Genomic DNA, 27815 nt, shown 5'->3' on the forward strand with positions numbered 1-27815 from the left:
TACACTTGAAACTATAAATCTACAGATCTATATAAAAATATGCATGAGCACTAGGCCAATGTAGATAAGACGTCTGATTTAAGCTAGGATATTCATTTAAAAAAAAAGGTAAGGCTGCAAAAGGAACGAAAAATAGAATAGAAGCTCACGTGATTTTATATCCATCCATGTTTTTGTACATTTTGACAGATAACATCGACGTTTGTCCTATATATGTATTTTTCATTTGATGCCTTCAAGAATTTTAATTCAGATTTACATTTAAGCTATCACGTTTTACATTCTGTTTATGATGTAGAACCTAAATGCTTGACTGGATAATTTATTTATATTTATTTATTGGGATTTGTCAAACAAAAACGAGAACAAGAATAAGAGAATAAAAATACAATGATAGGCACATTAGTGCACTTATGCACACCTCTCTACTGACCACTTAAGTATGAAGTAAGGTCCACGGAAGTCAATTTGTGACTGAAACTCTGAAAATTTGTAGCTGAGACAACTGAATCAGGTAGGGCATTCCAGACTTTGACAACTCTATTACAGAAATCATATTTTTACAGTCAAGTTTAGAACGATTTACATTGAATTTAAAGTGGTTGTTTGCCTGTGACAAACAACTACTTTAACAACAGACAAAGTCATTTGCAGGTAAAACATTACTACATATAATTTGTATGCAATACCTAGGTCTGACCCCAAGCGACGCAATTCTAAGTTATCCAAACCAAGAATTTCTAGCCTAATAGCATAAGGAATTCTATTCTATATTGCCTAACCTGATCTGTAAATGTGTAGAGCTTTGTATTGTGCATGATTATTGTGCAAGAGCTGTGGTGGCACAATGGTTAGAGTGCAGTACTGCAGGCTATTTCTGCTAATCACCGGCTGCCAGCAGTTTGGCAGATCGAATCTCACCAGGCTCAAGGTTGTCTCAGCCTTCCATCCTTCCGAAGTGGATAAAATGAGAACCCAGAGTTTTGGGGGCAATATGCTGACTCTGTAAACTGCTTAGAGAGGGCTGTAAAGCACTGTGAAGTGGTATATAAGTCTAAGTGCTATTGCTATTAGGGGTGAATAAATCTGGAGACCAAAGTAGTGGAAAGATGGTAATTTATTTTCCCCCAGAAGTTGGTGTGCTGCAATTCCCAGCATAGCCCTTGTAATTGACTATGCTGACTAGAGCTGATAGGAATTGGAATTCAACAAAATCTGTAAACTCATGTGGTGTTTATCCCTGGACTAAACTGTTGAAATATCAACTTGTTCTTCTAAGCCTTTCTCCGTGTTGTGGAAAAAAATGATAGACAGACAGGATTTATAGTAATAGCTTTAGTTTTCAGTGGTTCTTCTGAAGTTTATAGTTTGAAAAATACAAATACAAATACAAATTTACAAAGAAATAAAGTTGGAGAACCTGAAGCTCGGAGTTAGCCCAAAATGCTTCTTAATGTGAACTGCTTCTCTTGGTATGGACATAATGGCTGCCTTGAGGGGTTGAATTTTCATTTAAAGATAGAAGGGAGCTTTGCAAAGTTATTGCTAGGAAGTCTCCTGAGGGATGGTCTGGCTGAATTTAGGATCTTACTTTAGCTGAATTAGGATCTTACTTTTCTAAATAATAATGTATTAACTAGCAAAATTCTGTTTCAATTCAGAATACGCTGTATTTAATGAAAACGACAAAGATCAGGACATCATTAGGCAAGGTGAGAGCCTCGGAACAGAAACAACTGAACTCATGAGAATTAATTTATAAAGCAAGTATGAAAATTTTTCTATGTTTTCATATCTAACAGTTAAAAGTTAAAATGTTTTGGGAGCGTCTAGAATTTTTCAAACCTCTCTATTACCTCCTGCCTGCAATTCTTGAGAAAATGTTAACGTTTTCTCATTCTTGCGTGATTGTTTCTACTTACGCTTTCTATAAGAGAGATCACATTTCTGCTATGAATGTAGGCAGTATATCCCTTAATCATTAGTAAGCTTCAGTAACAAGCACAATTTTGCAATGCAAATAAATATAAATTTGATACTTGCAGCTTCTTTGTTTATATTAAGATCCCTTAGGCAAAAGGACTAAAAAAGACATGCTGCTGGACATATTTGATGCCTCCAAGCAAAATGATCAAAAGATCATGTTTAGAATTCTCTCTCTTAAGAGACCCTCCAGGAAAATATTCCTAATCAGCAAGAATGCATATTCAGATATAAACATATTTACACGCCACTCCCCCAGAAAAAGATAAAAATAAAAATGTCCTTATGACAGAATCTTGTTTGACATCTCTCAAAAAATCAAGAATAATTTAATGGCCATAGTATATATCCATAAAAAAATATATTATATAATGGCTGCACTGAGATGCTATTAAATCAATGGGCAGACTTGGTATTACTACCTGATGTTTGCTAGTTATGCTAATTTTTTTTATTTTTAACAACTTTCTCTTGATCTTTGTTAGAAATACAAATGTGATTTTCAACTCAGAACACCAACCTTATTAAATTTGATGCACTTATTTGGATTTTTCAGAGTTATATTTCTCTTGAGCAGATATTTTATTTTGGGAATCTTTGCTAAGAAAAGCAAAAGATACTATTTTTTGCATTTTAATGAATGTATTTATTTTATTTTATTTATTAAATTTATAACGCAGCTCATATCTATTACACCATCTAAAAAATTACTTCAAAGGCCTTTTGGTCATATATGTGAATCTTTTCCTTTTATGTTTTTGTATATCATTTCATAGACAGATACGCCCTGATAATACTGCATGTCTTTGATGCCCACAATAAGACTTTCATTCTTGATGATACTGAATATGAACACACACACACACACACACACACACACACCTCTATAACTGTCTGGTTTGGTTCTGCAACCCAACAAAACAGACACATACTTCAGAGGATAATTAGAACTGCAGAAACAACAATTACTACCAACCTGCCTTCCATTGAGGACCTGTATACTGCATGAGTCAAAAAGAGGGCTGTGAAAATATTTACAGATGCCTTGCATCCTGCACATAAATTGTTTCAACTCCTACCCTCAAAACGAAGCTATAGAGCACTCCACACCAGAACAACTAGACACAAGAATATTTTTTTCCACCATCACTCTGCTAAACAAATAATTCCCTCAACACTGCCAAACTATTCACTAAGTCTGCATTACTATTGCTATTAGTCTTCTCATCATTCCTATCACCTATCTCCTCCCACTTATGACTTGAATGACTGTAACTTTGTTGCTTGTATCATTATGATTTATGTTGATATCGATTGTTTCCTAGTATGATTTGATTGCTTATTTGTACCCTATGACTATCATTAAGTGTTGTACCTTATGTTTTTTGACTAATGTATCTGATCTTTTTATGTACACTGAGAGCATATGGACCGAAGACAAATTCCTTGTGTGTCCAATCACACTTGATCAATAAAGAATTCTATTCTATTCTATTCTATTCTATTCTATTCTATTCTATTCTATTCTATTCTATTCTATTCTATTCTATTTTTATATACGCAATTGCCTGGAAAATATACAAATAGTCTGTAGTAGAATCTGGTGACTTTGGTCACTGATCAGATTGTATTTTGCCTATCCTGTTTTGGTGGGGATGGCATGATGGGCAGATTTTCTTCTTTCAGTTCTCCTCTGCCAAACTGAGATAATATACCTACGGGAGGAGTGGTGGTTTTCTCCTTAGTCTGCTAAAGCTTAGAAGGGAAAACCCTTTAAGGAAACAATGGGAGCTTCGCAGTGGAAAGCTGTGCATAAGAAGGCCAGTAAATAAAACAAGGGAAAAATACAGGCAGACAAAACAAAAAATAAAAATCCTAATGAACAACAAGCCAGACAAAAATGGGAGATATGTATAGAATAGAGAAGAAAAACAAACAAACGTGTTCCAGTATTATGTATTTAAGCTACAATCATTTCATACTTGTAAACCTGAAAATATATTCTTTCCTTGTATGGATTTACATATGTGCTAGGCTCTATGTAGATTCCAAATAAAGAAAACACTTTTATTAGGTTTTGCTGGTTGGTTTATAAATTTTCCAAATTCCATGACCATTTGGTTATGTAAAACATCCAGGAAAAAAAGAAGTTAAAAGTTTTGAGAATATGAATGGAGTTCAAGAGATGCCTGCTCCCAGTTAGAGATTTAATGAAATGTGATATTCATCTGCAGACACATAATCTGAATATTGTCAAATTCACAGGTGATTTGAATTTACATTAAGCATCTACAATATTGGTTGGGAAGAAAGAAGCAAATAGATTACTTGTATTTATGAAATACAACAAAACTGAAGTCTTTTTTATGACACAGTCCATATTTGGCTCAGTAATCCTTTCACTAGTCTGATAAAGTATAACATATGTGTCCCCATTATAGCTACCAGCCATAGCTGAGGTTATAGTACAAAGTCTGTTTGTGAACACTGCTGAGGTTCTCAAATCCCAACCCACGTAGCTGATTTTAGTCCTGTCCATAACAATTCTTCACATACAGAAAGTGAAAATCAAAGTTGACATGTTTAATAGTTCCAATTTTTTTAAAAAATGTTAAAAAGATAAGAGTATAGGATCAAACATCCATCTGATATTAAGACAACTTATATATTTACTATATATATTAAATATATTATAAATACTATATATTTATATATACTGTAAATATTAAATATGTATATATATTTAAATTTGCTCATATATGCTATATATGAAGACAAGACAATGAAAGTCTGTAAAATGTGAACAGCGAAAGCATATACAACAATTCTGAAGCAAGTTTTGTATGCATAAAGTCACAGCAAAATGTATGTTACATTTATGTTAACTTTTGAGTTAATACACATTCATCCCTTCCTTTCTATTGGAAGATTAATAGGACAAAATGATAGATTTCTTTGAAACTAAATTACACTTAATGTAGAATGTAGAATAATAATAATGAATGAAAAGACTCCCATGTTTTAAAAAATACATTTTTTCATTTGAAATAAGAGTGCAATGAAAAAAAAATTACCACAAAGGCAAATACCATTTTCTGATTTTGTGACTTTCCAGTGCATTACTTGTTTTAATAATTGGTTCTAGTTTCAAAATATGTGTTCCTTTTTAAAGATACACTGCAATCAATATATCTTTGAACTGCTATTTATTAATGTGATAGATGAAAATCCTGAGAAATATACTTGTTTAGTAGTATTGTTACTTAAATCAATTATTGATAGACTAAAAATAGTCCTTTGTTCGATAAATTTCTTGATGATTTTTTTTTGTGTTTTGTAAAGTTCTTCCTTATTTGTTTAGTCCAGAGACATTGCAGATGTAGTCCTTGAAAATAACCTTTGAGTTATAAACAAATGAGACTTCAAAGAAACATTGGACTAATAGCATCTAGTCCTTTTTATCTACTTTTATAGAGGCTGAGATAAAGAGAGGGAAAAAAATAAATTTCGGGCTATTTTTTAATAAAAGGGTCATTGCCCCAGAGCACAAATCTGGACAGAAATATACATAAAGGGCATTTACTTGTAATTTTTAACAATTCTCTATGATTAGATGCATTATCATTTGAACTTGATAGTAGACATATAACCCAAATTCTAAATTCAAAAATCCACTATGCAGTTGTTCCTGCTTAAATGATGGAAATTATAGGCAGGTTAATAAGTTGGTGAAAGAAAAGTACATTTATTTATTTTTTCATTTAGCTTCTTACATTTCTGTTACACGCATCCAGTAATTATGATTATAGCTGTTCAATCTAATTAGGCCATGAAATTAATCCCATTCGAAGAATGCTGATATAAACAAACAGGGTACAATGAACTGGTTTGCATTCTTTTACACCCTTCACCTAGTTTTATTTCATTAAAAAATAAGAAAAAAATGAAAATTGGTTTATCAAATGCAAGAGGGAAGTGAGTTTACCCATCCCTACTCTTATGGAATGAGAATTTCTTTGCCTATGCCTTTAGAGCAAACTTATTTCATAAACTAGTGACAAGATGCAAGCATGACATCGGCCTCATTTTTTTTCCCTTCCCATAGCCTGTCTGGTTGCTTGCTTGCTTTCTTGATTTGATGAAGAACTCTTTTGAAAGCGGAATTTATTTTTGATTTGGTTTACTTTATAGCATTAAAAACTAATGGAAGAAGAAGAACATTAAAAACTAATGGAAGAATGTAAATTGGGTTAGTAACTGGGGGTAGAAAGTGAATTTGCATGAGTTAAAATTGCCTTGATATATTGCCTTAAAAGATTAATTTTGCACGTTAAATAAAGAATCCATGGGAAAGTTCATGTTGAAGGCACTGCTGAAGTTTATTGGGATTAACAATCTCAATGGATGTTATATAAGAACTTAAGAAAAGCTCTATCTGATCAAAATACAAATACAGTAAGTCCAACATTTTGTGTCCCACAATGGTCAATTGATTGCAGCTAGGAAGTTCACAGGAAGATCAGTCATGCCTTCAGGACCTCTCCTCTGGGTTACTGCAATGCATTCTACATGGGGTTTTCCTTGAAGAGCATTCAGAAGCTTCAGCTGCTATAGAATACAGATGCATGATAGCAAATGAGGTTGATATTTGACACCTGTAATATCCCTATTGCATCAACTATTGCCGGTTCACTTCCAGGTGCAACTCAGGGTGCTAGTTATCATCTTTAAAGCCCTTCATCACTTGGGAAGGGTTTACCTGAGCTTACCTGCTATTTCTATCTGTCCAATTCATTCTGACGTATCCCATGCAGGTACTAGGACACATGCCTTTTTTACCATAGTCCCTGTCATCTGGAAAATTCTCCCTCCAGAGATTAGGATGGCCCCAGCTTTGCTGGTCTTTTCATATCTCCTACTCCTTTCTCTCCCCCACAAGCAAAGACTGTTAAAGGGAAGGTTTTTTTTTTCAAATCATAGCTGAGACCTAGCTGAACGAAGTATGAATTTCCAAGTCAAGCAGTTCAAAGTCAAGCTGAAAATTTTTGATGCCAAATCAAAGGAAGGATGAGATCATGGTTAAGAAAACAAGCTGGAATTATAAATACCTAGATTCTAAATGTCATGATATGCAAGCCAGATGCTGTAGTTGTTTCTATCAAGAGAGCATTGTTGCTATGAAAACTTAAATACTCTGTCTACTGAGCATGCACAATATGATATGTTCAATGTCTTGCTCATGAGTTACACACATTAGCAAGGTACAGAAATCCCAGGAGAAGTTGCTGGGGGAGGGACAAGTGAGACCTGAAGAGAGGTGTTGAAATGTAGTCTGGTTTTCCAGAAGGGGATGGGGGGCTGCTTTCCAGAAAGCAAAGAGGCAGTGTAGTTTAGAAAGCCTGACTGGCAGAAAGAGCTTTTCCCTAGTTTTTCCCAGAGTATATATGTAGTTATGCAAGTAGTTGGCAAGATTCTGTCTACAAGAAAGAACAATAAAGGAAACTATACATGTCCAAATATATTAAGGGCCCTATTTCTTGATTATATTGATCTTTATGCTTACATTTTTTCCTCAAGATACCATATAAGACGCACTTCCCCCCCCCAAAAAAAGAGGGTGAAAATTTGGGCGCGTCTTATACACAGAATGTAGTCCCGTCCACCCACTGGCCCCCACCCTTTGGCCTCTGCCTCCCAGCAATTTACCTTCTTGCAGCAAGCAGCAATTTGCAAACAGCCCATTTCAGCTTCAGCACAGCCTGATTGGCTGTTGATTGTCAATTGGATCGGCCTCCCGACCCTCAGCTGTTTCAGGCTGCAGGGATTGCCATTGCCTATTGCCACGCGGGCCTTCACTGTTTGCTGCAAAGAGGTAAAAAAATTTTCTTGTGCTAATCAGGCTGTGCTGAAAACGAAATTGAAACTAAAGCTTGCTGTTTGCTGCAACGAGGTAAAGTGCTGGGAGGCAGAGGCAGATGTTTTTTACTTGTTTTCCTTCCCAAAAAAGGTAGGTGTGTCTTATAGTCCGGAATGTCTTATACTCCAAAAAATACGGTATATAGTCTGATTAGACTTTTATTTCTAAAACAAATTTCCCAACTTTATTATGCACTGGGAGGAAGGGGACTTTAATCTGTCACTTCTGAATCTTTCAGAACTTGGTCTCAGAGAAAATCTTGAGTTCTAACAATGTGGGAGAACATTTCCCCGCCCCCCACCCTCCGCTGGCCTGGCCATGTTATCTACAAATGTATTAGTTTTTCTGTACAGAAGCCCCCCCTCCCCTCCCCCCCAAAAAATATGTAACGGAGGAGATGAACTGTTTTTATGAGTGTGGCCCATTAACATCAATTAGCTCTTGTTCTTATTCCCATGAAGATTTTAAGGGTATATTAAAGAAAGGCAAGAAAGCAGAGGAATTTATGAAAAATAGTTTTCCACTATAAAAACAGGACAGTTTTGCTTACTTGCCATTATACACTAGGACTAGAGACATTAGAATTTCAGAGTCTCTAATTCAAACATCAAATATGAAATAAAGAGCAAAACCAGAAAATGGTCACAACATTGGGGGAGTATAGCTCCTAGCCAGTATAACCATAATACATTTTATGTTCCATATTGTGGTATATAGTTTTTCATGAAACCTTATAAGATAATAATAGGCTTTAAAGTGCACAAGATTCTTTATTGCTTTAGATGCCCTCTGGAAATTAAACTTCTTTACTAAAAATATGACCCTATGATTTGAGGGGGGAAAAGGTACTTAGTTGTTCTGGGAGTACTAGTCAGGACATCAGTCTCCTGAAAGCCACTAAAACTGCTTGTTAATTATTGCTTAAGATATTATTTGTGTATGTATGTCTCAAAAGTGTGGTAATTAATATTAGGAGTAGAAGAGTAGAGTGAGGAGTTGGCCTCTCACTGCACTTTAATTCAACTTAGAAATACTTGGTGCAAACAAGAAATTATCTTCTTTCTCATTTGACTGATTGATTCTGAATAAAGAATTGTTCATTTCCGTTCTAATTAAGACTTCAAAAGATCAGAAAAGATGTCTAATATTCACTATTGCAACTATAAACAACTCATTAGAGCTTAGAGTTTTGTTCCAGCGTTATGCTGCTATGAATGGTATCATAATAGCATTCAGAAGGTATTATTAACTCCCTGAATAATATTGTTCCTTGTAAAAATATTCCTGGTTTAAACTAAACTGTTTCATTTTTGTTGTGTAGCAGATAATTTAAATAATAATATTTTCTTTCTTCTATTTCAGCCTTTTTAAAAAAGTTCTAAATTTCTAATGTTGTCTAATGTCAGAATGCATGAATTTGAAATAAGGAAAAAGCTCACAAAGCAAGGTTTTTTTTTGCTCAAAGTCCATTTTGTCAGATTCAAGAATTGTGACTAGGGTTATCTTTCTAGAGAGATTGAGGGAATTCATTAAATCCAAGAAAGTAGAGCATACTTTGCTTAAATGCAGTCATCTACCCATTCTTTAAAAAATGGATTATTTAGCAGTGCTGGACCTGTCTCAAAATTGCATTTCTTAGCAAGTCTAATTAACAATGTAGAAAAGAAACCACATCTAATTGACACTTTCTTCTTCAGGTAATCTTAAAATATATTTTGAGCTTGACCAAGGCCCTTCTCAGTTACAGTGGCATTATATACAAGTTGAAAAGGAAACTATTAATTTTCAATGCTTTTCAAATCCTCAGTAACTTCGAATAACGCTTTAGAAGACCAGATATGTGTACGACTGAATTGTTCATGCAGTTTTTCTCTGCAGCTCATTATTGGGGATTTTTAAGTTAGCCAACTGGGGACTGAAAACATTTTATATGAACCTCACTTTTACCATAAATTCAACTTAACATCAGCATGAACTGTTTGCAGACATTATTCAGAGCTTTGGAGATGGGCTTTGTATGTATGTGGATTATAGTCACCTTTATATTTCATGAACTAAGCATTCAGAGGCAGTTTCAAAGCACTAAAGCTTCAGTTATGATGCAGGATTCAAGTTGTTGAGTATGAATAGATTGGAAGAAATCCAAACTAGTTGGAATAATACCAACAGTAAGCAGAGGCTGCTTCTCCTACAAAATATTATTTAGCTTTCTTCTCTGATTGATTTACGATGAGTGGCCATTAGAGGTGATCAGGAAAGCTGTGTCTCTTTTTCTTGTAATTGGAAGCATTGGTTATGAAGTAGTTTATACAACAATATTTAGCCTATATAGCAGTGCTTCTTTGAATGCCCAAAGCATATAAGAGCAAATCTCAACTATCTGATATCTCCTTTTATGAAAAATATAATAGATAAATACTTGTTCAGGTATATGCCTTTTGGGGTATATGTGTATGTAGGGGGGAGGAGGTCTTCCAAAATGCATACTACATTACTGTATTATTGGTTTGCCCCAAGGTAGTTCCGTATATATGATTTGCCAGGAAATTAAATACAATTCGTGAACTGAAACAAGAAATGCCACGTTGAAGAAATTGGGTTATCGAGTTCTTAAAGTCAGTGACCCTGCTTTTTCCAAAATCTCACGTGGCAAAATGCCAGTTATTGAGAAAATTATGATGATAATTGGTCAAAGCCACTGTTTGGAACGGATGATGTGTGTAAATTACCTTCTTTTAGCGGGATCCACATTCAAGTCAGAAGCATGAATAACTGCAATTTGCTAGATGTGCTCTGGAGATATGAAAGTCATTTGAAATATTGATTTATTTGATTGGGCACATCCACCTTCTAGGTGGAGACAACCAGGAAACAGCTTCCATATGAGGATGAAGGGTAGTTCTTTGTTATTAATTCAGAAAGAGTGCTTGATATGCATATTTGTGCATTACAAAGCAGGTCTTCTGAACAATTTGTACACAGATACAAATTGCACAGAATGTCTTTTTTTCTCCAGTTTATATCCTCCCCAAGAGATATGGAAGATTATGTTTTTGAAAGGATTTTAAACCAAATTTTTTCTTTACTGTGGAAAAAACACCTTCAGAGATATAACACATTATTCCATTTTCTTTCTGTAGATTTTGTAAGAAATCTATATGTGGAGTGGAGATGTCCAAAACTTAGTCTTTGTCCCTTTTAGTTGCTGCCCTTTCATTCTTTCATAAGCACTCTGGTAAGGGTGACTTGTAACCATCAGTGAGCTGTTGGACAGTATTACTTGGTCTGTTGTGTGGGTGTTTGGGTGGTTTAGGGGTGGGGAATTTGTGGTGGGTGGGAGTGTGTTTGGGGATTGTTATGTGTGTTGGACCTGGTCTTTGGGTGTTAAGTGAATTTCATTGTATGGGTGTACTGTGTATACATGTACAATGACAATAAAGTTATTATTATAATATATAGCTTTTGGAAAAGTTGAAATAATATTATCATAGTATGAATTGTATATTAGTTACTGTACATAATTCATTTTTTGAAAAATTCATATAACATATATAGTATACTTCAAATTTGTATTTCTAATTGTTTCTCATTACTATTTGTCAGTACTATACTGGGCTATTAATAAATAATTAGTATATCGTGGTCAAAGTTTAAATTTAAATTTTAGTTTGATATTTGTCCTGTGATTCATTGTTTTGTGTTCTGTAATTCAGAGAGTTTGGATTGTTTTATTTATTTTGTAATAATTAGTTGGTCAAAAACATTAGTAGCAAAAAATATTATTTTTAGAAAAATCTGAAAGACTATTTAGGCTATATTAATCTAATATTTGACATATAAAGTAAAGGTAGAATTTCTTTCAAGTTAAGTTTGATTTATGGGGACTTTAAAGACTATTCATATTGTATTCTTGTAAAAAAAAAAAAAGGTTCTGAATTCCCCCTTTCATAAGATGGGTGAATGGTGGTTTTAAATGGAAAAATGGATTTCTTTTATGTAGGACCCAGACTGTAATTTATAATTAAGGTTGACTTTATCAAATACTTGTCAGATAAAATTATAGCAAAATTTATAAATGGAAAGTATATAAGATAGACTGGTGGTCTTATTCTCAAGTGCACTCCAGGTATAAAAAAGATTTATATAGTGAAGGAATCTACTGTAAAAGACAAGAATTGGATAAGATCTTATTAGAAGGAGGGAAAGGGATATTATCTAAATGTTATGCATATTTATTGTCTCTGCAGATAGGACAGGATGTAGTGAAGGATTGTATGATAGCATGGGGGCAAAAATTTGGATATCCCCTTGATTTCCAGCAATGGGAACAGATTTGGTTGAAAAATATGAAATTAACCATGGCCTCCTCATATAAAGAAAGCATATATAAAATGGTATACCGGTGGCATCTCCCCCCGCGAGATTAGCTAAAATGTTTCCCGGGACATCTGCCTGCTGTTGGAAGTGCGGTTACAGTAATGGAACCTATTTTCACCAATGGTGGACCTGCCCGCAGGCGGTTAAATATTGGAAAAAAATATGGCAATGGATTTTGGAAATTACACAGATTAATTTGGAATTAAGACCTGAGATTTTCCTATTGGGGGCAAAACCTTTGAATGTTAAATCAGATATATGGTTCTTGTTGATTCACATTATCACTGCAGCAAGATTAGCGTATGCGCAGGAGTGGAAAAATCAATACTTACCGATAGATTTGAAAATAATATATAAAATTAATGAGTGTGCGGAATCAGATAGATTAACTAGATTGATCAATGGTAAAAAAGATTCAGAATTTTATAACAGTTGGAAAGTATGGTACGATTGGGTCCAGAAAAGGTGGGATAGAATAGATATATGATGATGTATATATATGATGGCAAATATGTATGTATAAAGGAATGACTTTATACTTACGGACAATGTAATCATATTATACCATGGTGGCAGGATTGTATATTTTATTTGTGTATTGGTGTATAGAATATATTAATAAAAATTATATAAAAAAAAGAAAAGAAAAAAGAAAGTATTTTTCAACAGCTGCGGAAATCTGTATTTTTTCCACATCTGTTTTTTCTTACTAAATCTTCTTTTTTACATCTCCAAATAGCTAAATGGCAGCACCTAGCTGACCTGAGCTCATCTCAAAAATATGCAATAAAAGAAATTACTTTTCCCTTAAAATGTGTTATACGGAGATACTGTCATGTTCCAACATATGGTAATTCATCACTTCACACCTAATAAATCTTTATATGCAAGAGAAGTAGGTTGATATAACACTTCTCCCTTCCCAGGACTCTTGGGAAAACATCAAAAGGTGCATTCAAAGATGCAGGAAAGCCACAGGAACGATTGATAGTTAAATGCTTTTGAACTATCAAGGATACCCAGCTTCAAACCAGAAAATTTCTGATCTTGGATTATTTAAAATCAGTTGTCTCCCAGCTATGTTCAATGATGATCCCCCCCCCATGATAATAATTACTATCCGCTAAAGCAAAGAGAATAATAATTGACCTTTGTATTGGAGCATAACATTTTGCCCAATGCAACTTGCTGGTGTTAATGAGTTAGAACTTTTTAAGTATAATATAATTGCCAGGTTCTTGTGTTTGCTCTGACATGATGACGAGCTTCTTACATTAGAGTATAGGATTATATGATATTCATTTCGGTAGACAGTGAATCCTGAATATTGCAAAGACTCATAAAAACAAGAATATTCTGCTTGGATTGAAAAATATGAAACAACTTTGTTCTGCACTCCAACAAAATTATTAGATTATGTCTTTGCAGTTGGACACTGATTTTCCATTTCTCCACAGAATGAATCACATTTAGATATTTAATCACAGTTCAGGACTGTTGGCAAAGCACTTATAATTTTCAATCAGTTACTGATGATTCAATTTATACAGTTGTGGAATGATCTCTCTGTCCTTAAGAAACCATACTTCTAATTATATTCTAATATTTTCCCCTCTCTTATATATCAGTAAATTTAGGTATCCCATTGAACATAAGGATAGAAATTAGTTGCCCTTGGTTGATTTCCATACTCACCCCTGGGTGAGCAGCAGGAAATGTTAGAGTTATTGGCTAGACTGGCAAGTCGGAAAACATCCTGGAAGATGACAGTGACAAACTATATGCTTATTACTATCAAGAATACTACATGGATAGGTTTATGCAATGATCAAAAGTTCTCCTCAGTTCATAGGTCTTTTTTGCTAACAAGTGAAAATGCAGAATTCTGTTCCTAAGGAGATAATGTTAAACCTCTCATATGATTAATAAGAAGAAAATATTTATAGATTTGACTTACTATCATGTTTCTTCAAAAAGAAGGCTGGGTCTTGTTTTCTTTTGACCCCCGAAAAAATGACTAGGCCTTCTTTTTGGAGGGTTCTAATTATTGACTCACCTTGCGGCAGTGGCACCGACGGCCCTGCCCAGCAGGAGCCCACTGCTGGTCCACTTCTGTGACCGTTTGCCGACCGTCGCATGCATTGCCCCGGCCTCCGTTTTGCATTCAGATGCCTGCTGGAAGGTATCTGCAGTCGATAACAGAGCTCTGGCTCCAGCATCTGAAGGCGAAACGGAGGCATGGGGCAATATGTGCGAGTAGTGGCAAGTGGCCGCAGAAGAAGGCAAGGCAGGTGTCGGGGTGGGCGAGGCCTGGTAAGTAGGGCAGCTCCAACCCCTATCCCCACCCTAGCTTATTTTTTACCTGTGTGCCCGCGCCACTCCCTGCACCCTGGGGTGGGTGAGGTCTTAGGGCTAATTTTGTGGGTGGGGCTTAATTTGATCCTATACATCAAAAACTTAATAGGGCTTCTTTTCAAGGTGGGTCGTCTCTGGCCTCATGGACCCCTCTGACCTTTGGAATTGCCTTGCCCTTTGGACCTTGATTCTGGACCTTACCCCATAAGCTTTCCCCTTCTCTTTGGAATTTCTGCCTGCCTTTACAAATTGGTTTTGTCTGTTGACTAGCTTTTGTTTGTAGGACTGAGGGTGGCTGCCTTGAAGGAAGTGTGGGGGGGAACCTTACCAGCCATTGTAGGGTCGTTTGTTGTGGCAGCTAACAGGACAATAAAGGACTCTATCGATGCCTGCTTCTGCCTAGGCAACCTGGGTCATAAGATAATTAAAATATAAGCCCTCTTAAAATGCCTTACAACAATATTGACTTACAAAAGTATTGTTATCTGCCATTAGAAATTCATTCCATACTCCTGCACCATTTGAAAGGTTCATCCTAAAGTGCGTAACTAAATGTCTATGGAGATTCTCAGTCATCCAGATCATGATTGTCCCAAAGTTGCTTTTTCAAGAGGCAACTGGTCTTTCTGGTTTTTCTTTGAAGTTTACAGGAACCATTTCCTCTTCAGTTTAAGATGCAGACAATACAGACTCATCTCCAGCAGCCTGCGCCTGTGTTCAACAGTAAAAGGATACAGGGCAGAAAGCATCCTGCAGAAAGCACAGCTCTACCTCACAGTCCTTTCAGCAGTTCCAAGAAGGCTCCACACCTATTTACACTACTCAGGTGACCATGAGGACACAGACAAACCTCCAAGTGGCCTCAATGACTCCCTAAAAGAATGCAAATAACCAGCTCTCTGCAAGGAATATAAATCCTTCCATTCCCCACCATCCAGTCAGAGCTGAAGAAGCTTCTTGGATAAGAAGTGAAACTTCTTCAAAGAAAACAAGAAAGTTTAGTTGCTTCTTGAAAAAGCACCTTTGGGACAACCATGACCCGGATGACTGAGAATCTCCATAGACATTTTGGTTGGTAGAGTTTCCCCAGAAGAATCATTCACTTCTCTTTTCTTTCACTTTTCCCCAGAAGTAAAGATTTTTTCCTGAGATCTAAATCTTTGCAAAATGTATCCAAAGTAGGATAATTTTAATCCAATCATTCTTGGTTCAAGTGAGAACTCTGATTGATTTGTTAAATGATCGAGTTGTTTGCCTTCTTAGTTATCCATAGTACTCTCAAGAATCTTCTCCAGCATCAGAGTTCAAAAGTTCTTTCTATTCTGCTTCTTCAAACAATAGAAGGTGACTATAGAAAGTGACTATAAGAATCATATAACAATAAAATGCCAAGACTGCTAATATCTAGAGACCCTAACAGTTAAAACCTCTTACTTATGCAAAAGAAAAATCAGAGCAGACATAAAAAGAATGACGGAACATTTCTCCTTGAAAACCCTGTACAAGAATAAATGAAGATTAATTAATTAAATTTTCAGAAGTTTCCTAAATGTTGGCATAGGCCTGGAAGACCATCTTCCTGGGCATCTTCAGAAGCTGGTTCATAAGAGATTTATTTATTTACTTGCTTATTTATGTGTTAAACTTATATTCTGCCCATCTCACCAAAGGTGACTCTGGGGGGCTTACAATTGTATTACAGTAGCCCAAATGGATATTAAAGCAAGGTATGTTTTTTTCCACAGAAGGCTCCAGATTACATACCAATTGGTATAAAGAAATGAATAAGAAATAAAAGTCCTGGTTACTATGACTACCTGAGATTTCCTGGTTATTTTAGAGTCCAGAAGGACTCCCACAATCTAGAGTTTTTGCGAGGAACAAGAGATGGGTAGTAAACTAAACCACAAACAAGAGTCCTCAGTCTTTGAAGTGCTCATTTCCCTTTCTTCAGACTAATAGTTTGTTGAATGTCCACAGTAATGTGACTAGATGTGCACAAAACCCACTCATCTCTGATTCTTCTCTGAACAAATAAAGTTATGGGCCAACGATAAAATAACATTGGTTGAGCCATTCTAAGTCAGACTCTTCCTGTTACATATTTGATCTTTAAGATATGCTTTTAGATCTAAGCCATGGAATACATTTATCCCATTTACTGTACAAAATATTTTAGACAAAAAAAAATCAGCTTTGATTTCTGGCAAGTGTTTGCATTAGTGTTTGAAGACCGAAGATAATGAAACAGAATAGGATAATGTTCACATTTAACTAAGCTACAGTTTTGGCTTAAAATTGTTTTTGCTCACATTTGACCTATAGGAGCACTACAAATTATTTTAGCAAAGATTTTTTTTGTTGCTTCCAAAAGGTTCAAAGAGAAGTTCTCTGATTTGTCATTGAGATGATTTACCATTCTATACGACTTGCTGCTAATTCAGGGGTGAAATGCTCCCGGTTCGGACCGGATCACCTGATCCGGTAGCGATGGGTGGTTCAGGGTAGCAAAAATCCCTGCCCCCCCCCCATGCCCAGCTGAGCCGCACGATCATCAGAGGCTTTTTTTTTTTACTTTTAAAAGCATTTTTTCTACAACCTCTTCCGACGAAAAAATGCTTTTAAAAGTAAGAAAAAAAAGCCTCTGATGATTGTGCGGCTCAGCTGGGATCATCAGAAGCTTTTGAAAGCATTTTTTTCTGCAACCTCTTGGCCGAAGAGGTGGTAAAAAAAATGCTTTGAAAAGTCTCTGACGATCCCAGCTGAGTTGCCTGATCAGCAGAGAGGTATTTTTTAAAAAATACTTCTCTGCCGATCAGGCAACTCAGCTGGGATCGTCAGAGAGGCTTTTTAAAAAATACCTCTCTGCCGATCAGGCAACTCAGCTGGGATCGTCAGAGAGGTATTTCTTTAAAAGCCTCTCTGACGATCCCAGCTGAGTTGCCTGATCGGCAGAGGCTTTTCAAGCATTAGAAAAAATGCTTTGAAAAGTTAAAAAAAAACAAAAGTTGGCCACGCCCACCCAGTCACATTACCCCCACCACCAAGCCATGTCCACAGAACCAGTAGTAACAAATTTTACATTTCACCCCTGTGCTAATTTCCTACTAGATGCTTGAGTTCAGTGGTGGGTTGCTACCGGTTCACCCCAGATTGGACGAACCAGTAGCAGCAAGAGGCTCCGCCCACCCGCCCAGACACTTCTGTGCATGCACAGAAGGCCCATGAGTGAACCAGTAGCGGTAGGTTTTGAAACCCACTGGTTGAGTTCCAAGTTACTCTCGTAAGATTTAAAAGAGAAATCATAAAAACTAATTTGGTGTTTCTTTTGCACAAAGTGGTTTCCTAAAATAGATAATAGAAATGCATCAAGCAGTTTAAAAAAAACAAAAACCAGTAAACAAATCAAATATGGCTGTTTATATATGTATTACATTATTTCTCTCAACAGGAATGTCAGGAAAGGTTGAAGCACAAGATGAGCTGCTTTATTGTTTGGCAGGTTTTTAAAGACAAGAAAACAATGAAGGAATATCTATTATTGAGTACACTTGAAAAGTTTAAAGCATTTGGAAGAGTAGCTTTTCATAAGCATAATGCCACATACCGTTTAATTCATGTAACATAGTAGTTAAGCATGGACAGGAATTCATTTCTATTCCACTGACCAAAAATAATAATCCAGATACCAAAATCATATTTTTTGTCTCTGGTATCTTTAAAATAGTAGTTAACTTCACTTTCCAAATATCTGGACCCTCCTAATAGTCTGAAATAATTGGGTTTTTTTCCTTTCTATTGTTTGAGCTCATAGGAGGACAATATTCTATAAAACACTGTCTGGCTATTGAGCTTGTTAATGAAAACATCTAATCATGTTCTTGTATCTTAACATTGGTTCAGTCATAAAAAGAAAAATGGCTGCTATTTTGTCTTTGGGAAAAAAATGTTTCATCTTGGAAGACATTCTAAAAGTTACAATTTATTGTCAATGAAACTGTTACACTTAATATTCAGGCTTTTATTCCTAAAGTTGAAAATGAACCTTCTTATAAAGTTCCTGCAATGTGATGGAGCCATCTAAAACAGTTTGCATGCAAATTGTATTTTACCTTTCTTAATAACAACCATTTTCTTCTCCTGTTGTAAGAAGAGACACCTGCGGTGTGCTATCCCTTTGTATCCTTCCTTGACATTTTTTCCCCGAAGTATTTTCTGCTTCTTGAAAATATTTTACTCTGTAACTGAATATTGCTCTTTATAGTGCATATTTATTGGTAATAATTTGACAAATTTGCTTTCCATGAGAAGGATTTGACTTAAACGGAATTGTAAATAAGTAACCCCAGCTCCTGGAGAGAGTGAATGGGTAGAGTAAGAGAACAGGTTTTTCAGAACAGAATGCTTTGCAATTCAATTAATCCCAACAGATGTACAGGGCAAATGAGGGGCCTTGACGGTTTTCAGAGGATGAAAAAAGAATGCACACAGCTTGAGATTGAAACTGAAAAGAACTGCATAACTAATAAGGTTCTGTGTCAAAGACCCTTTATACCTCACAGTTCTGTGAGATTTCTGAGAACCGTCCTGAACTGGCACTCCTGTGGGATGGAAATTTAAATATGTCTAGAAAAGAAAGATTGGGTATCAGGCAGAGAATAAAGAAATTTTAATTTCACCAGTCTTTATTTATTTATTTATTTATTTATACGTCAGATTTAGGTACCACCCATCTGACTTTCAGAGTAACTTCATATATGTGTTTTGACAAATCTCATGGATCCATTTCTAGTATTTCATCTTAAGCAATATAAGTTGCCATCTTGAGACTTTCATCTCTTGAACAGGGAGCATGCTTTGTTATACTCTGCGGTGTCCTTCTTCACAGGGGCTCAGATGCAGGAGTAATTAAATAATCGGAACAATGCCATACCTAGCTGAGCTTGGAAATGAGAAACCAGGTTCAGATCTTAATTTTAACGTGAAGCTCATAAGGTGGTTTTGGCAAACGTGCAGTCTTTATTCACACAATCCATTTTAAAATGACAAAAAAATAGAAAATCAAGGATATATCTGTACATGTTGCAATTTGCATATTAATCATAATTGGAGTAAGCAGGGTGTGTTCATATTACTGCAATGTTTCTTTGTCCAAAATTTTGAAATCATTTTATTTATTAGAATTTATTGAATAGGCATGATTAATTTGCAAATAGCAACTGTGTTGTCATGTTTGAGAGTTCAAAACTCATCTAAGCAAATGAATTGTTCTTCCATATAGAAGAGGGGGCAGTGCTTCATCTGGGCAATATTTAAATGAATCCATGAAGCAGAAAACTGAAAAGCTTCCTGAATTACCTGCTGCAGTAAAGGCAGCAGGTATAATAAACTTCTTTCACCCGAAATGAGAATTGCTGGGGCCAAAAGAAGGACTTTGTGAATTGTTTCAGGGCTGAGGAATTATCTTCCTCTTGAGGTGCATGAAAAAAATTCAGATTTTTTGCATCTCAATGGAAAGATCACTCCAGTGAGAAAAATAATTGAACCAGAAAAGTCACAGATCGCTTATATATGAAATAAATCATAAAAATATATTTAAAATTTGCAGCAGATAGGCAAGAAATACAGCTAAGTGTAGAGTGTGTTTATGTTCTGCCCCAGCTACGGATCCCAAAGAATGCAGCACACACAAAATCTGTACAAACCTTAGTTTACTAATTAAGGACTACTAATGAGCTTTCTTAGTAGTTGTTTGAACACAGGTACAGTTTAAATCAGTCTTTTCTGAACAAGGGCTGTTAACTTAACTTCATTAACAGCTGACAAGAATCCAAAGAATAATAACTCAATTCTGAGGCACAGTATTTCAGATAACCGTAATCTTACTGTGGTTGGCAGAATGCCCAGAAGCAATTTGCAGGAAAACTGACAAGAGAGAAACAAGAGTCGAATCAAACATTTCTGGAATCAAAACACGAAGGAATATGAATGAAGTTGTTTCCTGCAAATTGCATCAGTCATCGTCCTTCCTTAAATAGGCTAGGGTAGTGGCCAATTAACCCCAGCCAATTAGCCCGAAGCCTTACCCTCGAGGAGACCTCCTCCTGAGGAGCCACTCCTGCCTTTTAACAGCTCTGCGCACTCGTGCATCGAAAAGAGGCTCCTCCTCTTCTTCCTCTTATGAGAGCTTCTGGAGGTTCTGAAGGCCCTGGCTGAATCCCCGCCTCTGGCACATCTTCTTCAGCCTCCTCATTGTCTGACTCGAGCGCCAGCTGCACAGGCTGCTGGCGCAGCACTACACCAGCCTCCTCGCTGTCAGAATCAGCTACTAACTGCACAGGCCGCTGACGGGCCACAACAGTGTATGTAAATGTCTACCAGAGATTGGAAAAACTGAAATAATGTTTTTCATGAACAAATCTTGAAAGTAACACAATTTGGATATTAGCAACAAAGTAAAATGTAAGCAAGGATTATAAAATACAAGTGAACTACTATTTAATGCAGTGATGGCAAACCTTTTAGGCTTGGCAAGTCAAAAATTTGGAAAATGTCTACTATGACTCTGCTGGCATGTCACACACACCCCGAACAAAATAGAAACAATTTTCTATCTGTCCCCATCTAAGCCGCTTGGTAGCAGCGCCAAGAGTGATCCTGAGGTAGAGGTGATTACTTTCAGGCAGTGTTTGCTTTCTTTTAACAGGTGCAGCCTCTGTAGCCTCCAAAAACTCTGAGAAAGCATGCCCTGTTCTTGCACGATTTTCTGAGGCAGTGGAGGCCATGCAGGTTCACCATCATTGATTTAATGCTTACTAAATCACATTCAACAGGAATAATAAAGTAAACATTTTGCATCACCTCAGAGGACACTGTAAGGCAATTTTAATAAGTACTGACCTCTGGTGTGGGGCACTGTTGAGTCTTTCTGATCTCATTTCCCTTCCCACTGATCTCACTGTATGGCATGGTCCAGGTACCCTTACTAAAACTGAATCTCTTTCATGGTATCTGCCCTCTGGAGCAACTGTCTCTTGAGAGCCAGAGATGGTTCCATCTTGACATGGTACATCTTATTTATGATTATTGGAATTTTTATTCAGCCTGTTTCTTGATTTGTGTTTTTGGAGAGAGGGAACTGGAATATTTTGATTTTCTTCAGAAAGATGAGCTTGTTTTTTGGGACCTTGGAGGTTTTCTAATCCAAACCCTGCTTAATCAGGAGACACTATACCAGGGGTGTCAAACTCACGTTGTCACAGAAGTATCACGTGGCGTATCGGGACTTTTTTCCCCTTCGCTAAACCTGTCATGGGTGTGACCAGTGCATGACGCATCTGGCCCACAGGTCGGGAGTTTTACAGCCTTGCCCTATACCATTTCAGACAAATGGTTATCTAGTCTCTTTTTGAAAGTCTCCAGTGATGCAGTACCCACAACTTCTGAAAGCAAGCTATTCCATGGGTTGACTGCTCTCATCTTTAGGAAATTTCTTCTTAGTTCTAGGTTGCTTTTCTCTTTGGTTAGTTTTCATCCATTGTTTATTGTCTTGCCTTTTGGTGCTTTGGAAAAGAGTATGACACCCTTGTCTTTGTAGGACTCCCTCAAATATTGAAACACTGGTATCATGTCTCCAATTCCTGTAATCATTCTTTATATGTTTTAACTTCCAGACTCCTAATCATTCTTGCTGTTCTTTTCTGCACTCTTTCCAGAGTCTCAACATTTTTTTCCATATTGTTGTGACCAGAACTGGATGAATTATTCCAAGTGTGATCTTACTAAGGCTTTATAAAGCAATACTAGAATTTCATAAGATCTTGATTTGATCCCTCTATTAATGCAGCCTAGACTTGCATTGACTTTTTTGGCTGCCGCTGAACACTGTTGACTCACATTTAAATGATTGTCCACTAAGACTCCAAGATCCTTCTCACAGTTATTGACATTAAGCCAAGTCCCACCTAATGTGTACCTATACAGTTTTTCTTGCCTAAGTGTAAAACTTTACTTTTATCTCATATAATTTCATTTTATTAGATAGGGCCCAGTGCTCAGGTCTGTCCAGATCTTTTTGGATTTTGAACTTGTCTTCTGGAGTGTTGATTATTCCTGTCAGCTTACTGTTTCCTACAAATTTGATGAGTTCCCCTTCTATTCCCTCGTCTAGATTGTTTATGAAGATGTTAAAGTGTGTATGTGTGTATGCATGCACCCACCTTCAACTCAATGATTACTCTTGGAAACTGTCTGGAAACATCTCCTCAGTTTTCTTGGCCAATTATCAATTGTAGTTTGTATTTGCCTCCTTCCTAGGTGAGAGAGACTGACTGAACCAAGGTCACTCAGTTGACTTTGTGCCTAAGGCAGGACTAGAATTCATGGTCTCTCAGATTTTACCCTGATTCCTTAACACAACACCAAACTGACCCTCTTGTTAGAGAATCTAGTAAATTAAATAAATTAAAAAATAAACCTTGCTGCATACTCATGTAATGAAAAACATATTTGTGCATTCCAAGGAATATTTATTATCATCAAAATTTAAATTCTTGATTCAGTGTAGGATCCAATAAATCTCTGAACTTAGTAATATCACTCTAGAGAGCTTTCCCTAAGTTTTCCAGAACTCTGCACATTGTTTCATGTGCAGCTTGAAAAGAGACAAGTCAGTACAACCAGTTGTAAAGCTCACCAAACATTTACAACTTTTAAGATTACAGGGTATGACCAAGGTTGTAATTGAGGGTAAATATCAGCAAATCTCTGCTAAACAAAGGGTCTGCCCTTGTTACCATATTATATTTTATATTACCCATAATACTTATCAAGTCTCAGAGAAATAAATTGAAAAAGGTAGACAATTCTCAGCTAAATTCAGATGCAGAAAAAAAGCTGCTTTTTTAAATCTGATTTTAATAAAGCCGTATCAGAGAGTATAACTCTGTTTGCAGAAAAGAGTCAACTAAAATTTACTAAATCATGTGCAGCCAGTATTGAATTAAGGTGTATTTTTTTAAGCTGTTACTTTTTGTAATCTTAATAGATATAATAGTTAGTAACTATACTCATTTAATAAACAAACCTAAACAACTTTCCATTTTCTATGGCTTCTCACTGAGTCTATGACTTTTCCTCTTCCTCCTATAACCAATCCTCAACATTTCCTTTCTTCTGTTTTTATTATGGCACAGCTGGCTATGTGCCATGTGCCAGTCTTGCATGTCTATTAAATTAGTGTTCTCTAATAGCAGATGGAGTTTTGGTTGCTTCTGCATGTTCTTTACTGTAGGCTGTTGCTAGTGAGTACACTAATCAAGTTTATTGATTGTTAATTAGAGCTCAGTTAAAAATAGCTGGGCTTCAAGTAATTACTGAGCATTGGAACAATATAAGCAGGCTTCCAAAACATAGAACCAGTGAAAGGTGAAGAGATCTCCAAGAAGACCAGGGTTGATAATATGAAAATTTTAATTAAATTCATTTTAACCAAAGCTTATCACAGGACTTTAATGTGCAACGTTTCACTACTACCTTCCCAAATCAAAAATGTGGCTTTAAGATGTTTCGTTTAATTAAACTCATTATGAATTGAAAATTAATGTCAGTATAAACAAAGAGTATAACTCTAAAGCCCCAAACCAGTTATTTTTTCAAGTATCATAGATAACCAGGAGCTCGCTCAATAAATTTTCTGGATGTTCTTGGAAACTCAAACATCAATGCAAAAACACAGATATTGTCTTTTAAGATATATACACGACTTCCAGGTATACTGCTTTCAATGTTTGTTTTACATTCATGATTCATTATTAGAATATGCAAAACTTATATGTACCGTGTACATTTAAATAACTCAGAAGATGATGGGCTGAGCAGAAATGATAGAAATCAAAATAAACTAGGCTACAGAGAAGGCAAATATTAGATCGCATGAACTCATTTTCTAGTTAAAGAGGTCATTTGGTTTCAATAATATATATTAGTGTTTTCTGTGTCTACAATTTAAATGCCAAACTATGGACCTGTAAATCTCAGAAATTGAAGCAAAAGAAATTCAAGGTTGTACAGTGCATATTTGCATGTGTCTTTATCCTATGGTCATTTTCTCTGCATTACTTTTTTCACATGGGACACCCATGTTGGTAAAGCATGACCAAAAAGCAGCTGGGAACAGAAAATATGGGAATATGTAGTACAGAACAGGCAAAAAAATCCCAGTTCTTCTCACTGAGTGGTGCCTTTCTTTAATTGACTTGTATGATTAGGGAAGATTCATGCTTAAATATGTAGCTTCTATCTAGTTCTGCCCTAACTCAGCACAGAAGAAAGAGCTGAAAAAATGAGGAATTGCATGCCACCTTCGTTTTATTTCTTTTAGGAATTAATTAAATAGCTATGAAAGCATTAACCTTTCATGACAGAATTTCTCAAACCACCTTTAAAAAGGAATAGTGTTAATGGATGCACTTTAATAGTCCAAGAAAAAAAAAACTAAGTTCTGTTTTAATTAAAGAGTGAGAAGATATGGTTTTCTCTCGTGGCCTCCATGATTAGTCACCAGATTAACTGAATGCCAATTATTCCAGAATTCATCGTTTTATTTTCTCTTAATGGGCAGTGTTTCCCACTTCCTTCTCTTTCAGTGGTTTTGCAGATAATCAGTTGGGCCTCCTATGAGAGATGCAAGGAGTTGCTTGTTTTTCCTTTATGGAATCAGGAAGCAAATTAGCAACGATGAAATGCAGAATGCAAATGGCAGAATTTCACTTGCTACAAACAAAGAATGATTGCCATTGATGGAAGTTCTGTGTCCACGTTTTCCTCACTGTAACATTCTGCTAAGTTTCTCTTCAGTGTTTTTTTCTTTTTGTCAGTAATGGGAAAATACCAACAGGAATGGCATTATGTCATAGACTTAACTTCGCTACATATTAGAAAAGACGGGGAACCTGGGAGGCATTTTCTGTGACAACCCTACCTTTTTAATATTCAGAGTCTTTCACCTTAAATAGATCTAAGGTTTGATTTTGTTTTCAAAGTATGTATTATAAAAAGTATGTATTATATAAAACAAGGAATTATTTTTGTTTACACATTTCAGATTTCACTTAAAAGTAACCTTGTGGAGATTTCCTCAGAGATTGTTTCCCCCCTCCCCCATTAACGAAAGCATATTCTGTTCTGTATGAGTATGCATTTTAGGCTATGATTTTGACATTATGAACTATAACTGTGTAAATAGACTATCATTTTCCATCTCCCAGCCTTTTTTTTATTTCATTGTATACAGTTTTCAAAACTTGGGTATGTTTTCATTGTTTTAAAGCTGTAAATCTCTACAAGGTTTATATTAGACAAGGATATTATAAAGTTATCAATTAATCAAAATGGGCTACCTGTTACTAGAAAGTAATTTTAAAAATCTCTGGGGTGAGAAGACAATATCTTGCTCCTGCCTCAGATTTATTTGATTTGTACTGCTTTCACACAATAAACAGTGATTTGGTCTTTGCCCAACTGGGTAAAATAATCTAAAAGTAAGACTAAGTAATTTAAAACTATTAGTCCCTTTTAATAATTTAAGCAATACAGCCAAAAGACGAAGGAGATAGATGCAAGCATTTCGTATTGTCTCATCAGTACCTACATTGCAGTAACATTAGCTCAATAACAATTTGTAATGTGCTATTGTAATGTAGGTACTGATGTGGCAAATCTTGTGACCATGTCATGAAATAGCCACTCATAGACTGAATTAAGGTTTTGATGAGTAAGTTGATATGCCTTACAGTGGGGATTCCCAACCCCCAGTCCACAGCTGGTGCAAAACCATGCCCTCTCAGCCAGAAAGGTTGGGGGCCTCTGCTTTATTTTTAGATTTTTCATATTTACAATTTGTTCATTTACCAAGGTGTGTTTTGTTTTATTTTAGGAATTCTAATGTAAACTTTTTTTCAATTTTTACTCATCAGGTACCACAGAGAAATGGCTTTATGGATTTGGATATTGAGCATCCTGAGCTACTCCTGCATTTCTTGTGCATTAAGGTCGAAGAAATGGGATATGTACCAGAGTAGGACAGAACTTAGTCACCTAGCAGTGAACCACGATACGGGGACAGTCTATTTAGGAGCCGTAAATGCCCTGCATCAACTCACAAAAGACTTGAAACAGTCAATAGATGAAGTAATCACTGGGCCACATTTGGATAACAAAAAATGCACACCTCCCATTGAAGAAAGCCAATGCTCTGACAAACAAATGACAGACAATTACAACAAATTACTGTTGGTGGACACGCAAGAGAAAAGAATAGTCGTTTGTGGGAGTCTATTTAGGGGCATATGCTCCATAAGAGAACTTGAAAATATTTCCAACAGGACTTACTACGAGACTGGCAGTGGAGAGAAATCTTTTGTTGCAAGTAATGATGAGAATGTAGCCACTGTGGGGCTGATCACCTCCTTGAAAAAAGGCCGAATGATGTTTGTGGGGAAGGGCAATGGGGGAAATGACAACGGGGTCATAATCAGCACTCGACAGCTTTTTAATGGCGATGGGAGAGAGATTTTTGAATTGTATGCGGATCCTGCTGCTATTAAATCGGCATACCCTTACTCAAGCTCACAGCAGTTCCTCTACATCTTTGAGGACAATGAATTTGTTTATTTTATTTTCAATCAGAATGAGAGGCAGGCCACTATAAATAGGACACTTATTGGGCGACTCTGCAAAGAAGATGAACATTATCATTCCTATTTTGAAATGGACTTGGAGTGTAAAGATGACACCGGCCCTTTCAATCAAAGCAATGCAATCTATGCTTCTGTCCATGGGGAACATCATCTAGCATCGTCAGAGCAAGATTTCGAGGTCCCACCACAGGACAAGCTGCTCATTGGCCTTTTCAGGAGGATGGAAAAAGACTCCTTGGTGTCTGCCATGTGTGTTTATAATTTGAGCGATATCAACAAAAAAATGGAAGAAAACAGGGAGAAATGTTATACAAAGGATTCACGTAATGTATTTTACAAACCATTCAGAACAGAAAATGCTCCGTGCAAAACTATGTCGCACCAGGTGAGTTGAAATAATTAAATTGCTGTGGAAGATGATCATTCATCTAATGTTTCCTATCCATAGGATGAAACCACAAGACTCAAACATCATTAGTAAGCCC

General features: G+C 36.1%; 1 protein-coding gene across 20 annotated transcripts in view; it reads left to right on the top strand.

The window, feature by feature from the left end:
• The window catches only part of PLXNB2 (plexin B2), a 398614-nt gene that overhangs the window by 258206 nt on the left and 112593 nt on the right, over nt 1-27815 (top strand). For 5 of the 20 annotated variants that reach the window (XM_087874217.1, XM_087874211.1, XM_087874214.1 and 2 more), the window contains 2 exons: nt 1662-1712; nt 26608-27715. In XM_087874217.1, coding sequence (XP_087730343.1) covers nt 26621-27715 — 1095 coding nt within the window. In that variant the 5' untranslated portion in view covers nt 1662-1712; nt 26608-26620. Of the gene's footprint in view, nt 1-1661; nt 1768-7770; nt 7856-26607; nt 27716-27815 lie in introns of those variants that run through there. The other 15 variants (XM_087874218.1, XM_087874208.1, XM_034421271.3 and 12 more) reach the window with 4 other exon arrangements.

This window comes from Pantherophis guttatus, chromosome 7, assembly GCF_059756535.1.
Source record: "Pantherophis guttatus breed Tessera chromosome 7, ASM5975653v1, whole genome shotgun sequence".
Taxonomy (NCBI): domain Eukaryota; kingdom Metazoa; phylum Chordata; class Lepidosauria; order Squamata; family Colubridae; genus Pantherophis; species Pantherophis guttatus.